General features: G+C 42.6%; 1 protein-coding gene across 1 annotated transcript in view; it reads left to right on the top strand.

Annotated features, from left to right (window-relative positions):
• The first annotated feature begins 2,840 nt into the window (after window positions 1-2,840).
• The window catches only part of Sel1l (SEL1L adaptor subunit of ERAD E3 ubiquitin ligase), a 45,379-nt gene continuing 28,733 nt past the window's right edge, over window positions 2,841-19,486 (top strand). Inside the window, exons 1-3 of the mRNA XM_051196151.1 lie at window positions 2,841-3,012; window positions 8,508-8,545; window positions 9,587-9,818. Of these exons, the coding sequence (XP_051052108.1) occupies window positions 2,943-3,012; window positions 8,508-8,545; window positions 9,587-9,818 (340 nt within the window). The 5' untranslated portion in view covers window positions 2,841-2,942. The remainder of the gene's footprint in view (window positions 3,013-8,507; window positions 8,546-9,586; window positions 9,819-19,486) is intronic.

Here is a 19,486-nt window from a genome sequence, read left to right as displayed (position 1 = left end):
CCATGACCAAAACCAAAATAGAAATGATGGGGGTTGTCCTTCTGTATATATGTTTCTCTTATTGGTTGATGAATAAAACACTGTTTGGCCAATAGAGGCAAGAAGATAGGCAGGACTAGGAGACAAGGAGAATTGTGGGAAAGGTAGGCGGGGAGGGGGAGACTTTGAAGAGATGCTATGTAGAGACTAGGAGGATAGGATGTGCCATATATTCTCTGGTAAGATGAGACCATGAAGAAATACATAGATGAGTAGTTATGGTTTAATAAGTAAGACAGAGCTAGCCAATAAGAAGCTCTAGCCATCAGCCAACAGTTTTATAATCAATTAGTATTTGTGTGTTCATTTGGGACTGAAGTGGTGGGACCAACCAGGAAGAAACTCCAGTAATATGGGAACATTTCTTTGACTTGCTAGTTAATCTACATGAGAGAGGCCAAGGCAGGAACCTGGAGAAGCAGAGACCATGAAGGATGCTGCTTACTGGCTTGTTCGCCATGGCTTGCTTAGCCTGCTTTCTTATACAAACCAGGACCACCTGCCAAGGAGTGGCACTGCTCACAGTAGCCTGAACCCTGTCACATCAGTCATTAATGAAGAAAATGTCCCCACAGACTCTCCTCTGCTTCAACCAAAGTTCTCACTTCCCACATTATTCTTGCCTGTGCTGAGTTGACAAACGAACAAATCTAACCAGGACAGTTGATAAAGTGCTTGCTGCACAAACATGAGTGATCATTAGTACACAATTGCCAACATGACCACTCCATGATATCTTAAGGTTTTTACTGTATATGTGAGAGGAAAAACAGCCCGAGACATCTGGAAGAATTCAGAGCAGAAAAAAAAAAAAAAAAAAAAGGAAAGCAGGCTGACATGGCCAGGACTAGGGAAGTGAAGGAGAGGGAGAGAATAGTGGAGATAGCAAGAGCTAGCACAGTGAGAATAGTTAGAGAAGTGAGAGAGAGTAATTACAGGAACAGTAGAGGTATGGGTTATATGGAAGGTGAGTAGATGCAGGGAGGTAAGGGCCAGGTGACCAGCACCTGGGGCTTTGAAATGTATAAGTACTCGTGAACAGACACTGAGCAGGCCTGGAGGTTAACATAGGCTTCTAGATACAACCAAAGGTACATGTCAGTGGAAAGCCATATGTTCCTCCTGCCAGTGGTAAGCGGAAGTGTCTCCTGTTTTGACAGATGGAAACCATGTACAAGTTCCTGAAGAATGTTGGCTTTTATCTGGCCACCAGAAGCCCACTTATAGCTCAGCTTGAGCTCATCACTGAATATATGGACACCCTGTGACCTAATATTGAAAAACTCAGTTCCATTCTGCAGAACCCATGTCTTTAAAAAGCGGGCATGGCACGGTAGCAGGAATCTGTAATCTCATTACTATGAAAGAGGAGATAGGAGGGTCCTTGAGACTTCTAGTCAAACCAGTCTAGCTGAATCTCCAAGTCCCATATTGAGTGAGAGACCATCTCAAAAACCAAAGTGGAGATCAATCAAGATGATACCTGACATCAACCTCTGTCCTTTACATTTTGTACACGCACAAATACACACATATACACGGGCATAGAGGAGAATTTGTGATATGTCTTTTCCTCATCTCCACTGATGCAAATGAGCTGCAGCTAATTTTTATCATCTTCCTAAAAATAAAGACTGTCAAGAAGATAGGAAAGAACTGTTCAAAGACGTCAAGACACTGATATAGGGGACTTCCTCCAAATGCCAGATGAGTTCTTGTGTGCCAGTGCTGGTAAATAAATCTTAGCAGAACGACACAATTTGATTAAGACGACCGCAAGAGCACCAAGATGCTGCCCCGCTATTCAAAGGGGACATGCACAGCATCGGTACTTATTACATAACTATCTCCAAGTCTGAAATGCCTTGGCTCTCACCTCTCTCTCCACACAACCATGTAATCCCATCTCTAGTCAAGGAAGAAAAGAATGTTGCATTATTTCCAAAGAGAAGAAGGAGGACAAGTGTTTGAAGAGGTTTTGTAGACCTGTTGATGCATTTACTGAGTGGCTAGTAGATCTGGAAGCAAAAAATGAACACAGGAATTGGGGGCAATTTCTTTGTTTTATTGGGGGGGGCGGGTATTAGCAGCATTTTCTTGTACTGCAGCCTCTGTAAACTACAGGTATTGCTTTACCCAAGCTCAAAAAAAAAAAAAAAAAAAAAAAAAAGCTGTGTTTTTAAACTAAATTCTAAAAATACTTAAAATTTTAAGGTAGCTATTGTGTACTTCTCAGTACTCATGGCATGTCTAATTCAAATTCTCAAAATAATTACAAAGAAATCCTTAGCAACCGTTTTTAACCGTGTGATTTCTGTTCCTTGATTTCTGTTCTGGTTCAAACACAACAGAGTGCCTTGGATGCTCTCCTTGAGTATCTAGCACAGTTCCTCCTCACTTTCTCAGCTACCTGCGGCTTGTATGCTTGCGCTATTCTGAACTACATCTCCCAAGAGCACCGGCCGAGAGACTCCATGAAGTGCATTGTGGGACTTGTAGTCCTGAGCGAGGGGAATTTTTTTTTTTTTTTTTTTTTTTTTTTTTTTTTTCATCCCAGGCCTTGCCTAACGCGCTGATTCAGGCACTACCAATTAGCTGGGGCCATGTCGGTGAGGCCGTGGCCCAACCGGGAAAGCTGGTGTGAGAATCGTGCACGATGATTGGCTAAGAGATGACATAGGGGGCATGCCCATAAACGGGGCGGGGCGAGCATGGCCATTGGACAAGGAGGCCGGAGCGGCGGCTTTGGATTGGCTGCGCTCTGGGCCAGGGCTGCCTGGGAAGGGGCGAAGAAGGAACCTGAGCAGGAAGAGCGGCTGCGAGGCGGTGGCGAGGCGGCGGTGAGGCGGCAGCGGCTGAGTTGGTCGCGGTAACCGCGACGGCTCTCGACCTCGGAGAACAGGATGCAGGTCCGCGTCGGGCTGACGTTGCTGCTCTGCGCGGTGCTCCTGAGCTCGGCGACCGCGTCCTCCGGTCAGTATCGGGCCTCGGGCAGCAGGCCCCGAGCCACCGCCCCCCGACCGCGGTGGAGACAGGGCCGGGGGCTCCGCGGAATCTGGTCTCTCCTCGCCGCGACTGTCACTCGCTCTTGCCTTGGGCTTCGGTTGTCCTGGTCCAAAGGGGGTGCTTGTGAAGCTGGGCGTGAGGAAGGGCTGCTCACCCTGCCCACAAGTCTCCCACGCAGCAAACTTTAGGTGACTTCTGACGAATGAGGAATTAACTGGAGGGGAGGGATTCCTGACTTCTGGCTTAGTGGACCCACCGGCATTCCTCAACCCTCGCGTAGGTGATGTGTGCTCAGGCTCTGGGACACCCTGGGGTTTGCAGTTGAATTACCTGGAGCTGTCACTTTGTGCAGAGCAGGGTTCATCAGGACTAGGATGTTGACAGTGGCGTGGAGGGATTGCTCAACACCTGGTCTGTTAGTCTGGTTTTTAAAGAAAAAACCTCTGGTAGAATTGTTGTGACTGTCACACACACACACACACACACACACACACACACACACACACACACTTTAAATAAACCTTCCTGGGGAAAATGTGACCTCTGCCACGGTGTTCTGAGTTTTTAGATAGTGATTTTAATGATTTTTGAGAGAGACTTGGTTCTTTCAAAATGAATAGAAAATAGTTTAGCCATTTTCTGTAGCCACAAAAATCCGTGTGATTATTAATTGATTTTTTTCAACCGGCTGACTTACACTATTTGCAAAGAACTTTCTTTTTTAATGTTTTGATCTGCCTGTATCAGGAAAAAAATGTTTATTTATTTTTAAACATACCCTGTTTTAAGTGTTGATAAACATTGGTTACAGAAAGACTTTGAGATTTTGATCAGTTTCATTTAATAAGACAGCTTTTGGGTGGCTTTACATTCTTTTTTTTTTTTCTGGAACACTGAAAATATAAATGTCAATTTTATTTTTCCCCAAATTCTCTGTCCTAGTTGTAGATGAAAGCCATAAAATCATCCTGCTTCTAAAATAAGAGTGTTAGAACCATGTGTGTATTAGATACCATTTCAAAAGTGGCTAGCATATGGTAGCCACTTGACTGCCGGCATCATGCTTGAGGTCGATTCTGCTCCCTTTGAGGTGACAGTTTGTGCTGATCATCAAATCCTTAACGACTATACAATACTGGACTCCTGCAGAAATTTTAGCACTTACTGGTCAAAGGATGTATGAAGTGGAGCTGTTGCATGTCCTGGGTAAAGTACCTGATGGACCTACTGCAACTGAATTCCCTTTGGGATTCTGTTAATAATACAGTGTGAGGTCTAGCATATACCACATACCTACATATGAACCAGCTCTGTGGTTTTTCACACTAAAGTTTGAAGATTCCAGTAACTGAACAACATAGCACATATCCCCCTGAAACTCAATTTTCTGAGTTTAAAGAGTTTACAACCCTAAGATTTAACACTTGAGTGCTAAGCACTTTAGAATACCTCTCAACTGGTTATAGTCTCCAATGCCAAGAGCTCAAAGTACACAAAGAACACACAACATAGTCCTCGGAAAGTGTAGGAAAGTTCTCCATGGTGTGCATTCAGTTGCTTATTTACATAGGATTTTTTGTCTCACTTTTGAAATTGAGATTTTAAAGCTTTGTTCTTAATAAAAGTCAGATTCTTATGGTCATTTTATGTTTAATATTAATGTCATCCAGAGCAGGTTGGACTTAGCAGCCATACCACATAGACTATGTCTACCCAATAAAGCTGGCCTTCATTCCATCTGTGTTAGTAAACATATCTACTATTTAAACATGGCTTCGAGACATGTAAAAGCATGGTTCTCGTATTAGAGATGCTTTCTTTTTCTTGTAAATGAATAAATTGAAAGGAAGGTTTAAAACAGATATTTCTCCTTAATTTTTTCAAGATAGTGTTATCTTCGAGATATCTTTGAGAAAGGTAAAAGTGTTCATCTTTCTCACTTAGAAATACAGGCTTTATTGGAGCTGGGAGTGTACCTTATTGATAGTGTCATTAGGTGGTTCAGTCCAAGCCAGGGCGAGGAGGGACTGAGTGAGATTAGGAGAATGAGTGTTACAGTCTTTACATTAGCAAGACTGCCAGGGATTTGAGGTTAAGTTGTACTAATACAGAACTCCAGAGGGCAGCTTCACTGTTTTACCTGTACCTCACAACAGCATTGTGAGCCAACAGACACATAGTGGTATTCCCTTTTGACAGACTAAGAAATAGAGGTTGAGCAAGCTTTTCATGTTGAGCCATGTGTGTCCAAACAAGTATTGTGGAAGCCAGGTCTCGGCTTTCCAAACCTCAGATTTGGGATCCAGAAGAATGTCAAGCAAAGCAGAAGCAGGGCAGCTGTTCCCTGTCCACTATACTCGCTGTTCTTTTTGTTTGGAGGCGGACTACTCTGTTTACTACACATGACACGTATCAAGATGACTATGTAATGTAACCTATCCTCGACAGAATGCCCCTGGTCATGTAAGCTGGTATAACAGAAATGAGAATGGATCTTTTTTTCAAGAATAGGTTTACAGTTAGTTAAAGTAGTTTGACAGTTACATTTTAGACGTGATACTGATGAATGAGACATTTGGAACTCTTCATTGAAATCCTTTTGCATTTTTTCCCTTCTTGCTTTGCATCTGTAGCTGATGAAATGTAATGCCTGATTCTAGCATTACTGAGCACTTGCTATTTAGGCACAATGTCGGTGTCTTTGATTTTACTTGAAAACTACTTTCAGAATTAACTTGTGTCACTTGCCAGCAACCATTTCTAAGGTATTATGTGTAAATATCAACTGGTAAAAGAAAATAGCTTTAGTTTATCCTTAAAGCTACTATTTGAAGTAGGTTTTCCTGTTTAAGAGACTGAGGAAAAAACTGTTTTGTTGACCAAGTCATCTTAGTATGTGCTCCTAGTTTGTGGAAGAAAGAATGATGCAATTCACATGAAACCAGCCTGATGTCACAGATCCTTTCTCCTCCAATCTTGCTCCTCCAATCCCTCACTATTTTCTGTGTTTCAGATGTGTATCATATATATTTATTTGTAGGTATCTATAGTATTTACTTGCCAGCTGTCTCTGACTGACTTAGTGATTTGCATTTGCAGCAAGTCCAAAGGCCCAGTGCATAGGGATATATCTTAGACAAATTTGCACAGTTGGTACCTACTCTTCGTGTACTAAATAGTTGGTATTTGTGATTAGCAAACTATGTTTGTACATACAACATTGATGCATAATAGATATGGATTTCCTTCCCTGAGCAAGAGATTTACTGAGGACTGCATTTGAACCATTTAGATCTTCAAAAAGCTAGGAAGGAGGATGATTGTTAACTCATGGACCACAGTAATGGGCACTGTAAGACTAAGGCATGCCATACTTACCACCATTACCTCCAACCTGCAAAAGTAAAACATTGTGAAGGTCTTCTTAAAGCAAGTGGATCTAAATAGTAGCTATACTTTACTTTAAAAAAAAAAAAAAAATTGGAAACCTATCTGTCAAAACTCCACTGGAAGACTATTTTTTCTCAGATATGCAAAACAAAATAAGATGTATAAAGTTCAAACCCTTATGGTACAACCATCTGAAACAAAAATAATGCCACGTTTTTCAGTAAAGAGTGGTGTAAGTAAAGAGTGGTGTAATAGAATTTCACTGTGACTTTCTCATATAGTTTATGCAAGGTGAGGGTGATAGCAATGCCCCATTCAGGGTAAAATCAGATCGTTTTAAGAAAGATAAGAAGGAAAGAGAAGATCATGTGGCTATTTGTCTTTACATTGGCAGTGACTACGAAGGTCAAACACTTGCACCTGGCGTTGAATTGTTGCCGGTTTCTATAGAGAGCAGTATAAACAGCCACCAAGACTAGTGGAAACAGCCAAAAATCTTGTAAAGGATAATTTTAAAAAACTGTTTTCTAAGAAAACTAAGCTACCCATGTGCATTCAAAATAATGGCTGGAATCATTGTTTTTTGTTTGTTTGGGTTTTGTTTTTTAACATAAGCTTTTGATTTCTTTTTTCTCTGAGGTTTGGTTTTATTTTATGTGTATGAGTGTTTTTGCTTGCACATATGCCTGTGCAGCATGTGCATTTCTGGTGCCCATGGAGGCCAGAAAAGGTTGTCACATTCACCAGGAACTGGAGTCACAATCTCCTGAGAACCACTATGTGGTGTTGGGAACCAAGCCTGAGTCCTTTACAAGAGCAGCCAGTGTGATCTTAACCACTGAGCTATATCCACACATGCACTCAAGCTCGCTCGCTCTCTCTCTCTCTCTCTCTCTCTCACACACACACACACACACACACACACACACACACACACCTACACCTTTTAAGAAGCTGTTGATTTTGGCCAGGCAGTGGTGACACACACCACACCTTTAATCCCAGCACTTGGGAGGCAGAGCCAGGCGGATCTCTGTGAGTTCAAGGTCTACAGAGCAAGTTCCAGGACAGCTAGAGCTACACAGAGAAGCCCTGTCTCAACACCCCGCCCCACCCCCAGAAAAGAAGCTATTGATTTCTTGGATCTGAGGAGATGGTTCAGGAGTTAACCGTGTTTGTTTTCTTCCTGATGACCTGAATTTGACACTTGTCACACAACCCATAGCTATCCATAAGCCCCAGGGCCTCCATAGACACCCACCCAGACACATGGACATAAAAAAAAAAAAAACCTGTGATTTAATAAATACTCTCATACAATTAACACATGATAGTTCGGTGTCACGTCTGACCTGTATCTAGACATCTCTTTAACAAAGTAGGCCACAAATATTAAATATATTTGTCTAAATATGTTTTAACCCCACTGAATAATAATGGCAATTATCATTTGTTGCCATCCTTGGTTGTATTGGTGAAACAACAAGATCCTACTCAGAATTAACCTATTAACTCCAGATCCTCAGCAGAGAAGCAATGGCTAAAAACCTGGAGTGTGAAATTAGAGCTTTGTTTTTATAAATTGAGATGGAATCTCAAGAAGAGGCTGGTTTGGGGGAGTGAGAAGGGAACCTTCTGGTTTCCCTATGTGGAAAACAAAGGGGAAATTTTCCCCTTAAACTTTTGTGAAATACTTGAATATAATCAGTTTTTAAATTGGTTAGCCAGGCGATAGTGGCACAGACCTTTAATACTGGCACTCGGGAAGCAGAGGCAGGTGGATCTCTGTGGGTTTGAAGCCAGCCTGGTCTACACAGCTAGTTCCAGGACAGCCAGGACTATACGCCAAAGCCCTGTCTCAAAAAGCCTAAATAAATGAATGAATAATCTAGGTTCATTTATCTAGTGACTGGTTATTATCTGTTGTGTATTTGTTCTTCCTCCAAGTTTTTCGCATATAATTCCTGAAATCCTTGGGTTCCTGTGTGGGGGGCACATGGTTTCTTTTATGTGCTTTTTAACATTTATAGTTCCTGACAAAAAGGATAATCTGTCTTAAAATTTCTTTGCAGATGACGAAAGTAACCAGGATGAATCCATAGATTCCAAGGTAGGTGCTAAGATTTACACTGAACAAATTAAAGGCAGGAGTTATACACTGTAGAAAGGACATACTGATTCTGAAGAACAAAATTAAAGCAGATAAGAAGGTAGCAGTATTCATTCTAACTCTTTTGGTTTAAAAAAAAAATCACTAACCTATGAAAGAATAACAAGAATTTCCCTAAGGAATGCGGGCTGTTAGAATCACTTTCAACTTCAATTTGAATATGCTGTGTGGATAGTGGACATTCACACATAAGAGCTCTAAGACAGCAGTTTTGGTGGCCAGAGAAAGATCGATTTTATGTCTTTTTTCCCCCCTAAAGTCTCAGCTGGCCTCACACTCACAGTGTAACTGAAGATGACTTGACCTACAATTTCTTATTCTCCTGTCTTTGCTCTCCCAAGCCCTGGCATTTCGGGTGCACACCACCTTGCCCACTTTTGTTTGTGAATGTGTCTATGAGATAAGGTCTCACTATATAGTCTCAGCTGGCCTGTAGCTCACAGTGTAGACCAGATTGGCTTTGAACTTACAGAGATCCACGCCTCTGCCTCCCCAGTGCCGAGATTAAGAGTGTGCATCACTATATCGCCATGCCATTTGATGTAATTTTAAAACTCAAGTCAGGAGATGCATGTCCTTATGTGTCGGTATAGCTGGTTCTCATGTGTCCAGGAGGCCTGCTAGTTATGAACCCTGATCTCTAGATTAGAAGGAATAGAGATAAAAACAGGAAGTCATAATACAGAGTTACCAAGGGCAGGTATAAAGTAGGATGAGTAAGTGTAAAGAAGGACATAATCCAGACTTTCAGGGTTAAAGAAGCTTATGGGAAAGTAACGTCTGGGTTGAAATTCACAGCCAGTCATGTGGTGCAGCCCCGCCTCTGATGAGCACATCAGAGCCTATCCATAGTCAGATGTGAGTTTGGCACATCACGGAGCTGAAGGAGACATGGTAGACATTTATCAAAGCAGTGGTCAGATTGGCTTGGAGAGAGTCTTGGTACAGATGATGAGTAACAAATGCATTTTATATTCTCAGAGTTCTTTGCCAGCAGATGAGTCAGTGAAGGACCACTCCACCACAGGCAGAGTGGTTGCTGGCCAGATATTTGTTGATTCTGAGGAACCAGAAGCGGAGTCTCCTCTTCAGGATGAGGAAGAGAGCTCCAAGACTGAGGAGGAAGTCACTGTCAGCGAAGAAATCAGCTTTGTAGAATCTCCAAGTCTAAGCAGCAAAAGCTATGAAGATGCAAAGAGAGCCCGAAAACCAGGTAACCTTGACACTCTGCTTGATTTCTCCTGATGTTAGGAAGAGACCATTGAAACTATAAAACAAGGGAATCTAGACAAATGCTAAGGAAAATTGGTCTTGCTGACTATTAACCACATCGAACATACAAAATGTAGGTTACAGACTTTCAAGGTTTTAGCAAATCAGATATTCACCATGCAGATTTGCTGTTACATGGCCTGAACTCATAGATAAAATTGCATGTATTTTCTAGTAATATCTTGGTGGTTTTTTTGTATACTAGCATGTAAATTTATTTCTAAAATTACATGTCAAGGTGGGACAAAAAGAAAGAAACACAGAATTTTCAGTGTGGTTTCAGAACTGTGTTGGGATTTTTACTGCCCTTTTCATCATCCTGCAACTTTTCACTCATCCTAGGTGATTTGATTTAGGTCTTCACCTTCTTCCATTGAAACTGAACCCTAATCTTCCTTCTCCTAACCTGTGCCTGCTTCGTAGCTTTATAATGAAAGCTGATCTTAAAAACAGTATGTGTTAAAGGTTGGTCACATCCCCACTCTGCTGTGCCTACCGTTTGGCCATTTACTTTGTTACTTCCTGGATGATCACAGCAGCACTTCATTGCCAGCCACTGTCAGGAATCAATCCAATTGGTACTCTGTTGTACTCATTAATAGAAAAATCATTTCCTAAAAATTAAAAGTGCCTTAATCCTTCAACTAAAATAATGGTTGACAACATCCTAGAATAGTCTGGCAAGCTTTGTGTTTAAGCATTGGTAAGAATACAGAGAAAAGAAACAAATGCAGGTAATTTTCTTATACTCACCGGTTGGTCAGTATTTCCCCACACAGCAAGCAAGCAATTCTACAGTGGGTGTTTACATTTGATGTTGCTTGTTGTCCTCTTATTTACCTCAGTCCTATCACTCTACCTGGAGATAGCATCAGATTCCCCAGGTCGAGGGTTTGGCCCCACAGGATTGCCACCTGCTCAAGCACATGCCAGTTGCATGTGCTTCTAATAGTCTCTGTAAGCCAGAGTTCCCATCACATCATCCTTAGGTTCAGTTAATTTGCTAGAGCAACTCACAGAACTCAGGAATAGACTTGTCTGTACCCATTTGTTATGAAGTATATTAAAGACAGTGGTGAACAGCCAGACAGGAAATGTGTAGATTGAGCAGAGCTTCCATGACCCTCTGGGTACACCACCCTCCAGCAACCTCCATTCTCTCAGGTGTTGAGACCCTCTTGGAACTCAGTCCTCTGGGATTTGTATGGAAGCTGGGTCGCCTTCCACTCCTCTGATGATGCAGTGGATGAGGCTTCAACCCTCTGACCGTGTGGTTAGTTCCAGTCTGGTAACTTGGGAGTCCTGGCTCCCACTCGCATTGGCATATAGAAGGGAATTCTCTGTCCCCAAGAGAATTTAAGATTCTAGGAACTGCATGTGCAGAAACTTGAAGGAAGAACAACGGGCTTTTTTTAAATTCTCCCACCTCGTCACAAACCCCTGATCTTTGGTTATTCCCAATTCACTCTCTACAGCCATTCTTGTTGCTCAGGGTATCTTACTCCTGTCCATGGGGAATACCTTTAGGTTATGCCTTTGTCCTTTTGACTGGATGCTGGTGATCTTTAATGACTTTTTTCAGGCCGAATAGTATGTCTCAAATTCAGTGTATTTCCTAACCTAAAGGTTAACCTCAGCCACTTCTCCAGAAAACCTGGATTCATTTCCATGAGTTAGACCCTGCCTGGACACCAAGAATTCACACTACTATTGGGGCTTTTCATGGGCCTTTTCAATAGCTAAGTTTAGGTAATTTAGCGTTTATCCTTATACCTCCAGTACAAATAAGTATCACAGGTGAGGTAATGAAAAGAGTTTGACAAACTGAACAAAGAATCAAGAGTCCTTACCCGTTGCCAGACATGGTGCGTATTTTCAAGAATCTGCTGCCATAAGACACAGAAAAGGAAGAGAAGTCCATGGCTAGCAGGACTCCTGCAGGCTCCTTTTTTGCCTCCATCCAGAATGGACTCTAGCCAGATCATACTGTACAAGGCTGCACATGGGACACTGTGAAGGGTCCCTTCTACAGAAGAGAGCCATGTTGACTAGATGTCTCTGGTTCATTCTCTGATGATCATAAAATTTGAGATACCCTCTAGGGTAGCGGTTCTCAACCTGTGGGTCACATTCCCTTGTAGGGTGGGGGGAGTGGTCAAATGACCCTTCACAGGGGTCACATATCAGATACCTGAATGGCAGATGTCTGCATTATGATTCATAACAGTAGCAAAATTACAATTATGAAGTAGCAGTGAAAGTAATTGTATGATTGGGTGTCACCACAACATGAGGAACTGTACCTTAGGAAGGCGGAGAGTACCTGCACACATCTGAGGCTTGTGCGAATACACAGTTTAGACAGACCAAGTCCATCCTGGTAAGATGTTCCAGAAGTCAGTACTGTTATATTTTCTGTACCTTTAACATACTTGATGGCTGATCTGTCACTAACATGTTTATAAGGGATCTGGTCAAGTCTGTCTCTTAGGCCAGTTAAAAAACGACAGATGATAGGGGTTTCTGAATCTTTTTGTCTCCAGGGTATGTTCACTATGGATTTGGAATAGTATTTTAATTATCTCTTCTGTGATTTCTGTGGGTGGTTATACCAACAACTTTATAAACATTACATTCACCTGTTTGACTCGTTTTAGTTTTCAGTAATGATTTGTGTGTACTGTGCACACATGTGTATGTGGTTGTATAAAGTTAATTTTTACTTTATTCATGATGCATGAAATTTTATGCAATTAAGCATATTTAATATGTAATGTACATTGCATGAGTTTGCATGGCTTGGTGTGTTCCACTCAGCTACATTGGAATTTGGTTTTGTGACAGTTCCTTCTAGATTGCTCCTTTTGGCAGCTTCTGGTTTATGTTGCTGCTGTAGTAATCTTCCTAAAATTTAGCTTCCTTATGTACGCTACTGCCTCTCATCCATCTTCTGCAGTGAAGTGCACACTTCTTACCATGATATGCAGAATCTGAACAGTGCACAGTACAGCAAATCTTCTATACTCTCACCTAAACACCACACACGCACATACACACACACACTTTTTCAAAGTTCCCCAAGCATGCAGTACAGCCCTGGACCTTTCCACCTTAAAATGCCCTTTCTACCCCTTGATCAAGCCCAGCTACCAAATTTTGCTCTCCTTCAACTAGTCTTTTGCAGCAGTTTCTACACCTCCCTTCCTGCTCAGACTTCAGCTCGTTCCTTTAAAGTCAGCCCTTGACAGCAGGCAGGCAGGCAGGCAGGCAGAACCAACTTTCTGCTCACTCTCATGGGTTCCTGTCCTCTTAGAATCCAAACTTCTCACCTTTCCTGATAAGGCCTTATCTCCCTCCAACTTCCTCTCCCTCTAATCCCCTTCTCTCACATGACCCCAGCCACACTTGCCTTCATACCTCTCTTTGAATGTTTCCTACTGTGTTAGCAAGGCTACAGCCCCAGCGTTACTAATTCACTGGGAGGAATCTAAGGAATTAGCACGGAGTTGTATTCATAGCTATACTCTGATAAACTAACTTCATACAACCACATGCACGACAGCACACAGGAGTCCAGCAAGGTAGCACAGGAGCACAGCACTTGCTGTCAAGCCTGACAACCTGGATTCAATCCATATGGTGGAAAGAGAAACATTGACTGGTCTCTTTCACACACACACATGCACGCACATGCACGCACACACTGTGGCATGCACATGCCTCTCCCCCCACAATTAATTTTAAAGTGCAAATCAAAATCAGCAAAGGAAGAAGTGCATGAAGTCGGGGAGCTTCCGAGGGTCCTTTCCCAGGGGTGTCACAACAGGTGCCTTAACTCTCTAGCAATAAGTTATACTAACACATAGCAAACATTAGAGTCCCAGTACCTTAAGCTGGAGCTAACAGAATACCTGAAGTTTTTACTTGGGAGCTGGCAAGGTGACAACTGTGTACCTAGCACATACCAAAGTTTCAGGCAGGCAGAGAATGTAAGTGTTCAGTATGAGTCATATTGTTTGTATAATTTGAGTGAGCCACTCTGAAGAGGCAGGGTGGTGGGATCTCATCAGAAATCAATAATTTCACACATGCCAGCTAAGGGCAATCCTTGTCAACAGACCTTTTCAAGGATAGAATTTAGGCTGATAGGTTAATTCTTCCCAGCTCAGTCTTTCCCGCTGTGGTCCTTGGCCCAAGGCATCTATAGATGGGAGGTGTTATCAATAAGACCCAGTAATGATGAGGCCAGACTGCTGCTTTGTGGTCTAGGAGTCCTATTCTAGTGAATTACAGCAAATCCTATTTGATATAATACATCTGTTAGAAAGCCAGGTGGCTTCCTCCATAACTTTCTATCTTAACATTTTTGCTTTTTAACCTGGCCCAAAGCATCAATTCAGACACAGTTTTATATGTCTAGTAGGTTGAAGTAGATCCAACAACCTTCCAGGGTTCAGGTAGTGTTATGAGATGTCCCATCCCATATGGTATATATGACAGCCCTGGAACCAAGGAGCTGACAGTGGACTGTTCAAGCAGGATGCACATTAAGTGATACAATGTGACCTTCTACCATGATGGCTTTTCATAGTCTTCCTACTCTGGTCCTTGGTTTCAGAGAACTTGCTAGGAGGTTTTACGTGGTTGTGATGTCTATAACCCAGGCCCTACCCATGAGTCTGAGAAGGATCTGGAGGCTTTCTGTATGGGAAGTGGGAGCTTGGGTCACACACGGCCTTCTCATAGCTAACCTGTCTTCAGGACACAGTAGCAGCTTCTAGAAGCAGTTTCTAGAAATCGTGAATGCCCTCTGCTCCCTTTTGCCTCCTCCATGCAGGGGTTTCAGTTTATTTTGCTCAGTTGTTAGAAAATCAGTAATTCCATTCAGAAATGGAATACTTCTTTTTTTTTTTTTTTTTTTTTTCAGCCATTCCCTAGTTTCATCTACAGCCTTTGTTTAGAGGAGTATATGGAGGAGGTACAGGACAGTGCCACAGAAAAATATTTTTGTGTAACTTCACCAGGAGGACATAGTGCTCAGAAACTGAACACAACAAAACCCTGAATTTTCAAACACTAAAAATAAATTCATGTTTCTCTTACTTTCACCTTCATTACTTGTCATTTATCAGTCCATTCAGAGGTGAGTTGTAATTACTCAGATTTTCCTGGGTTCTGTGGGACAGGAAGTGGTCATCAGTCCATTGCAGCACACTGCAGCTGATGGGGAGAGAACCACAAGGTCAGCAGCAATGAGACTTGCTCTGCAGGAATCCCGTCGGCCTGCCTAGAGTGAGCAGAGGATCATGGTCTCTGTAGTGTACCTGCCCCAAACTTGTAGCTTTCAGCGATAATCACAATCACAGTGCTGTCTGTTTCAGAAGTGGCCAGCCAGTCAGCAGCTGGATTTCAGGGGTCCCAGCACCAACTGAGCCCTTCCCTGTGAGCATGGGAATGTGGCCATTCAGGCCAGCCAGCCCTGCAAAAATAGGGCTTTTTCATAGCTGTGGGGCCCCTGAGCAGTGTCCTAAATGTGGGAGTCTTCCGGAGCCTTAGTGCTCTTCATTGAGCTCATTCCTCCTTCAAATGGGCACAGCTCCCACTGGGGCTGAAAGCCTGTCCTAGGCAGTATTGGCTTCTGGCTCAGAATCAAGTCCAGGCAATTAAAGCCTCTAAACTCAGAGCTAAAAAAAAAAAAAAAAAACCAGGTCTTAGCAGCATAGGCAGCAAGGTGCTTCTGGCCAGGGAGTTGAATAAGCCAGGCTTTCCTAAGCTTTTTTTTTTTTTTTTTTTTTTTTTTTGTCTAGTCAGTCTTTAGAATCTTAACTGACCTACGCAAGATACAGTCAAGCTGGAAAATCATCCACCTCCTAAGAAATCAGCCTTTGGCTGACTCTGGTAACGCATGCTTTTAATCCCATCACTCTGCAGGCAGAGGCAGGTCTGTCCGGTCTCTGAAGTGAGCTCCAGGCCAGCCATGCCTATGCAGTGAGACCTTGTCACCAAGGAGGGAAGGAGGGATCAAACTTCAGTTTCGCAAGAGTGAATTAACAAACAAAACCTGAATTTTAAAGTCCTAAACAATATCTCCATCTGTAGACCACCTCTTTTTCTTCTTGTCTCCCCCTTAAAGAGACAAATCCACATCCTCTATACAGAACATCAGCTACTGAGACTTGTTACCAGTCTCCAGTTTTAAAAGTCCAGCCCATGCTGCTGGGGAAAACCAAGGAAGTTGCCGTCTCAGTAACATACTCTTTCTTCAGTTTCTCTTGACCACGGTGATACCTCTAGCATTTATGAAGTCTTAAGTGCTTTCTAATTTGTAGAAAATTTTACCATATATCCAAGATGTCTAACCACAAAAATAAAGCTCCACTAAAAATCCTTTTTCCATTTCCCCCCTCACCACTGTTTATTCATACCTCCCCTAATTTGGCATTGGCTGTGTTGCCTCAAAGAAGCCAGAGAGCACCCAGCTGGTATGAGTACAGAAAGGAAGACTGCCAAGCAATGAGGGCTCCTAGACTGGAAACTGCCTAGAGCTCTTTTGTCCACTGGCTTCTCTGCCATTTTTCTTCAGCCCTGGGACCTGATTTGATCCTATCCCCCACCCCCATAGGCACAAGCATACACTCCTTTAGAGGAGAGAACAGTGTCAACTTTAACATCTGTGGTCCAGCCTGGAAAATTAAGGCCCATTGGAGGACAGACCAAAAGCAAAACTGAGCTACTCTTATTTTTTCCCTTTCTGTAGCCAGTAAAACCAACAACAGCAGCCAGGGGATCCAAGCCAACTCTCCTAGAGTTAAACCCTTATTTTCAGTTCCCACAGGCCACTTTTCCTCTCATGTACACAAAACCCCAGTTGCTGCCTCATATGGTCCCAAAGCCCACCTTCCTGTGCACCAGGCTTATCATGCCCTGCCCTTTCCCTCCTCTTACCTAGCCGTGCATTCAGCACATTTCAATGAGTCCTGGTCATTGTAGTGAATCCTATGTGAGAGGTCAAGAATGGAGGTATCCAAGACTTTGGTGATGTCCTAGAAGGAATCAAAGCTTAGCCAACACTTATACAACAAAAAGGATTCGGAGCAAAATCAATGAAGGGAAAGGGTGCATGTGTACAGGTAGAGAAAACTAGACACAGATGACTGAGGTCCTGTCTCAGGAGGGTCAGCATCTCCAAAGCCCCTGCCTGTACCCAGCTCGGCAGTTTAGAGCAGACTGTGCTCTCACAGACAATCTAACCAGCATCGGTCAGGCAACCCCCAACTGCTTGTAATTCCAGCTTTCTCCTGGGCTCTTTAGGCACTGCACTCATGTATCTCTCTCTCTCTCTCTCTCTCACACACACACACACACACACACACACACACACACACCCTATAAGTGAAATGGAGAGACAGATGGACAGACGGTGTATAAACACAAATTTTAATTTATTTACAGTTTTGGCCAAAACTGGGAAGAGAGAAATTCTCAATCTGTCAACACCTAAACAGTGTTGCAAGTTATAGAAAAGCTGAAACAAGGGCCAGCCAACATGCACATGTAGATTTGCCAGTGTGTCACGGTTATTTGAACTGGAAGGGAAGTCTTTTGTCCTGGGTAGCTGGGCCAGGGTTTGGTGACCAGTCACTTATACTCTTCATGGTATTTGCTCTGGGGAGCTGGAGCTGGAAAACTCTTGACCTGAATTCTCAGGCTCCATTTGCATATAGGACTCACTTGACACCTCCAGCTCCCATACACAGAACACAATGGACTAGCACTTGAGACGCTGGCAGCAGGGAAGCTCATGAGAGACTGCTGTTTGGACTGGGAACTAGCCATTTATTCACCTTGGCCTAGTGTGTGCCAAAACCATAGACTCCCAAGGGGAAAACAGGTGTTGAGCATAAACCCCATTTATACAAACATGTGAGTCACATGGAAGGGGGGGCAGGGGAGCCATTGTTTTTCATCTTTGCAAATATAAAGGAAAAGGTCAACATTTCTACAAAGCCTTATTAACTGAAGAAGAATTTAAAGTGGTAGGCAAAGATGATTGCGGGTTTTTTTCCTTCACATTTGCATACTGTCCAGCTGTTTTGATTATGTCACATAAAAAACACATTTTCCCTTATGGCAAAGTAAAAAATACAAAAATAATAATTCAGTAGAACGACCAGCATCTTGATCTATTCAGCAGACACAAACAAGTTCAGAGAAGCGAATTGCTGAGTGATACAGAGGTATTTCTACTTTGTCGCTCTGGGAAAGAAAGAGAAGGACCCTTCACCTAGTGGAAGACTAGGGACTCATTGACAGTGGCTTCCAGAACACCCCAGCTTTGATGGAAAGAATTATGTTGCTGTTAACCCAAAACATTACTCTCCCTCCAAAGGGACTGAGAAGGTTTATTCTGAGCCAGATGTGAGTGACCAGGGCCTGCCTGGACGAATAGGCTGTTCCAGTGCTTTATAGTCACAAAAGAAAACCACAAATCAATGCATTTTTCTTTTTAACCAAATGATGGTAAATATGGGGATATACAGGTTAGGAGAATTAAAACAAAATGAAGAAAACTGTTACAGGTTCAGATGTTATCTGATGGCAATTGTAGCTTTTGGGTTGGTGGAAAGCTAATGGTTTGCTAAGTTTATGCATGCGAAAGATTTTATCCCACAGTCAAAACATGTTAATGTCAGACATGAGTGAATGCTAAAGGGCTATGTAGAAGACTAAGGGTAACTTTGACATTAGATCTGAAATATTCCGGCTCTCTATGATCATAGAACTCCTTTATTTTAGAATCAACTTATTGACTTTTATTACTCATATACTTGATAGAAAAAGGAATGTGGTAAACAGGTTAGAACAGTGACTCTCAACCTTCCTAATGCTGTGACTCTTTAATACATTTCCTCATGTTGTGGTGACCCCCAGCCATAAAGTTAGTTCTGTTGCTACTTCATAACTATAATTTTTCTACTGTCTTGAATCATTATATCCTGCATACCTGATATGCAGGATTTCTGATACACAACCACAAGTGGGTCAAATGACCCCTTCAGTGGGTTGTGACCTACAAGTTGAGAACCAGCGATTTAGAACATATGAAAAATCTTGGAAGGTACATGCCCTTTACATGCAGACATGCATGGTGGCTGTACTTGTTAGATTCCCCTTTTGTCACACAGCCCTGGACATACTTGAAGCCGCTGCCTGACCAGCAAGAACAGCAGCTCTTGCAGGAGGCAGACTTACATCTCTCACCTGGTACAACCATTTGAAACATTTCTTTCTCCCAGCATACTGGATGTGTTCTTAAAATTCATGTATTAAGAGGTGTCTTTTGTTTAAACTAAAAACAAAGGACAACCTAGCCTTTCAGAGGAAGGATATCAGCTGGAAATTGAAGATGGAGGTTTCTGTCCTGCCCAGTCCCACAGCCACTTTGCCCCAAATAAACACACAAAGGCTTATATTAAGTATAGAATGTTTGGCCAATGACTCAGGCTTCTTATTGACTAGCTCTGTCTTAATTATTAACCCATTTCTATTCATCTGTGTATTGCCACAAGGCTGTGGCTTACCTGTAATCCAGCATGTTACTCCTCCAGT

The sequence above is a fragment of the Phodopus roborovskii genome, unplaced genomic scaffold (assembly GCF_943737965.1).
Source record: "Phodopus roborovskii unplaced genomic scaffold, PHOROB, whole genome shotgun sequence".
Lineage (NCBI taxonomy): Eukaryota > Metazoa > Chordata > Mammalia > Rodentia > Cricetidae > Phodopus > Phodopus roborovskii.
Note: the sequence above shows the minus strand (reverse complement) of the source record. Positions and strands in the feature narration are given on the sequence as shown.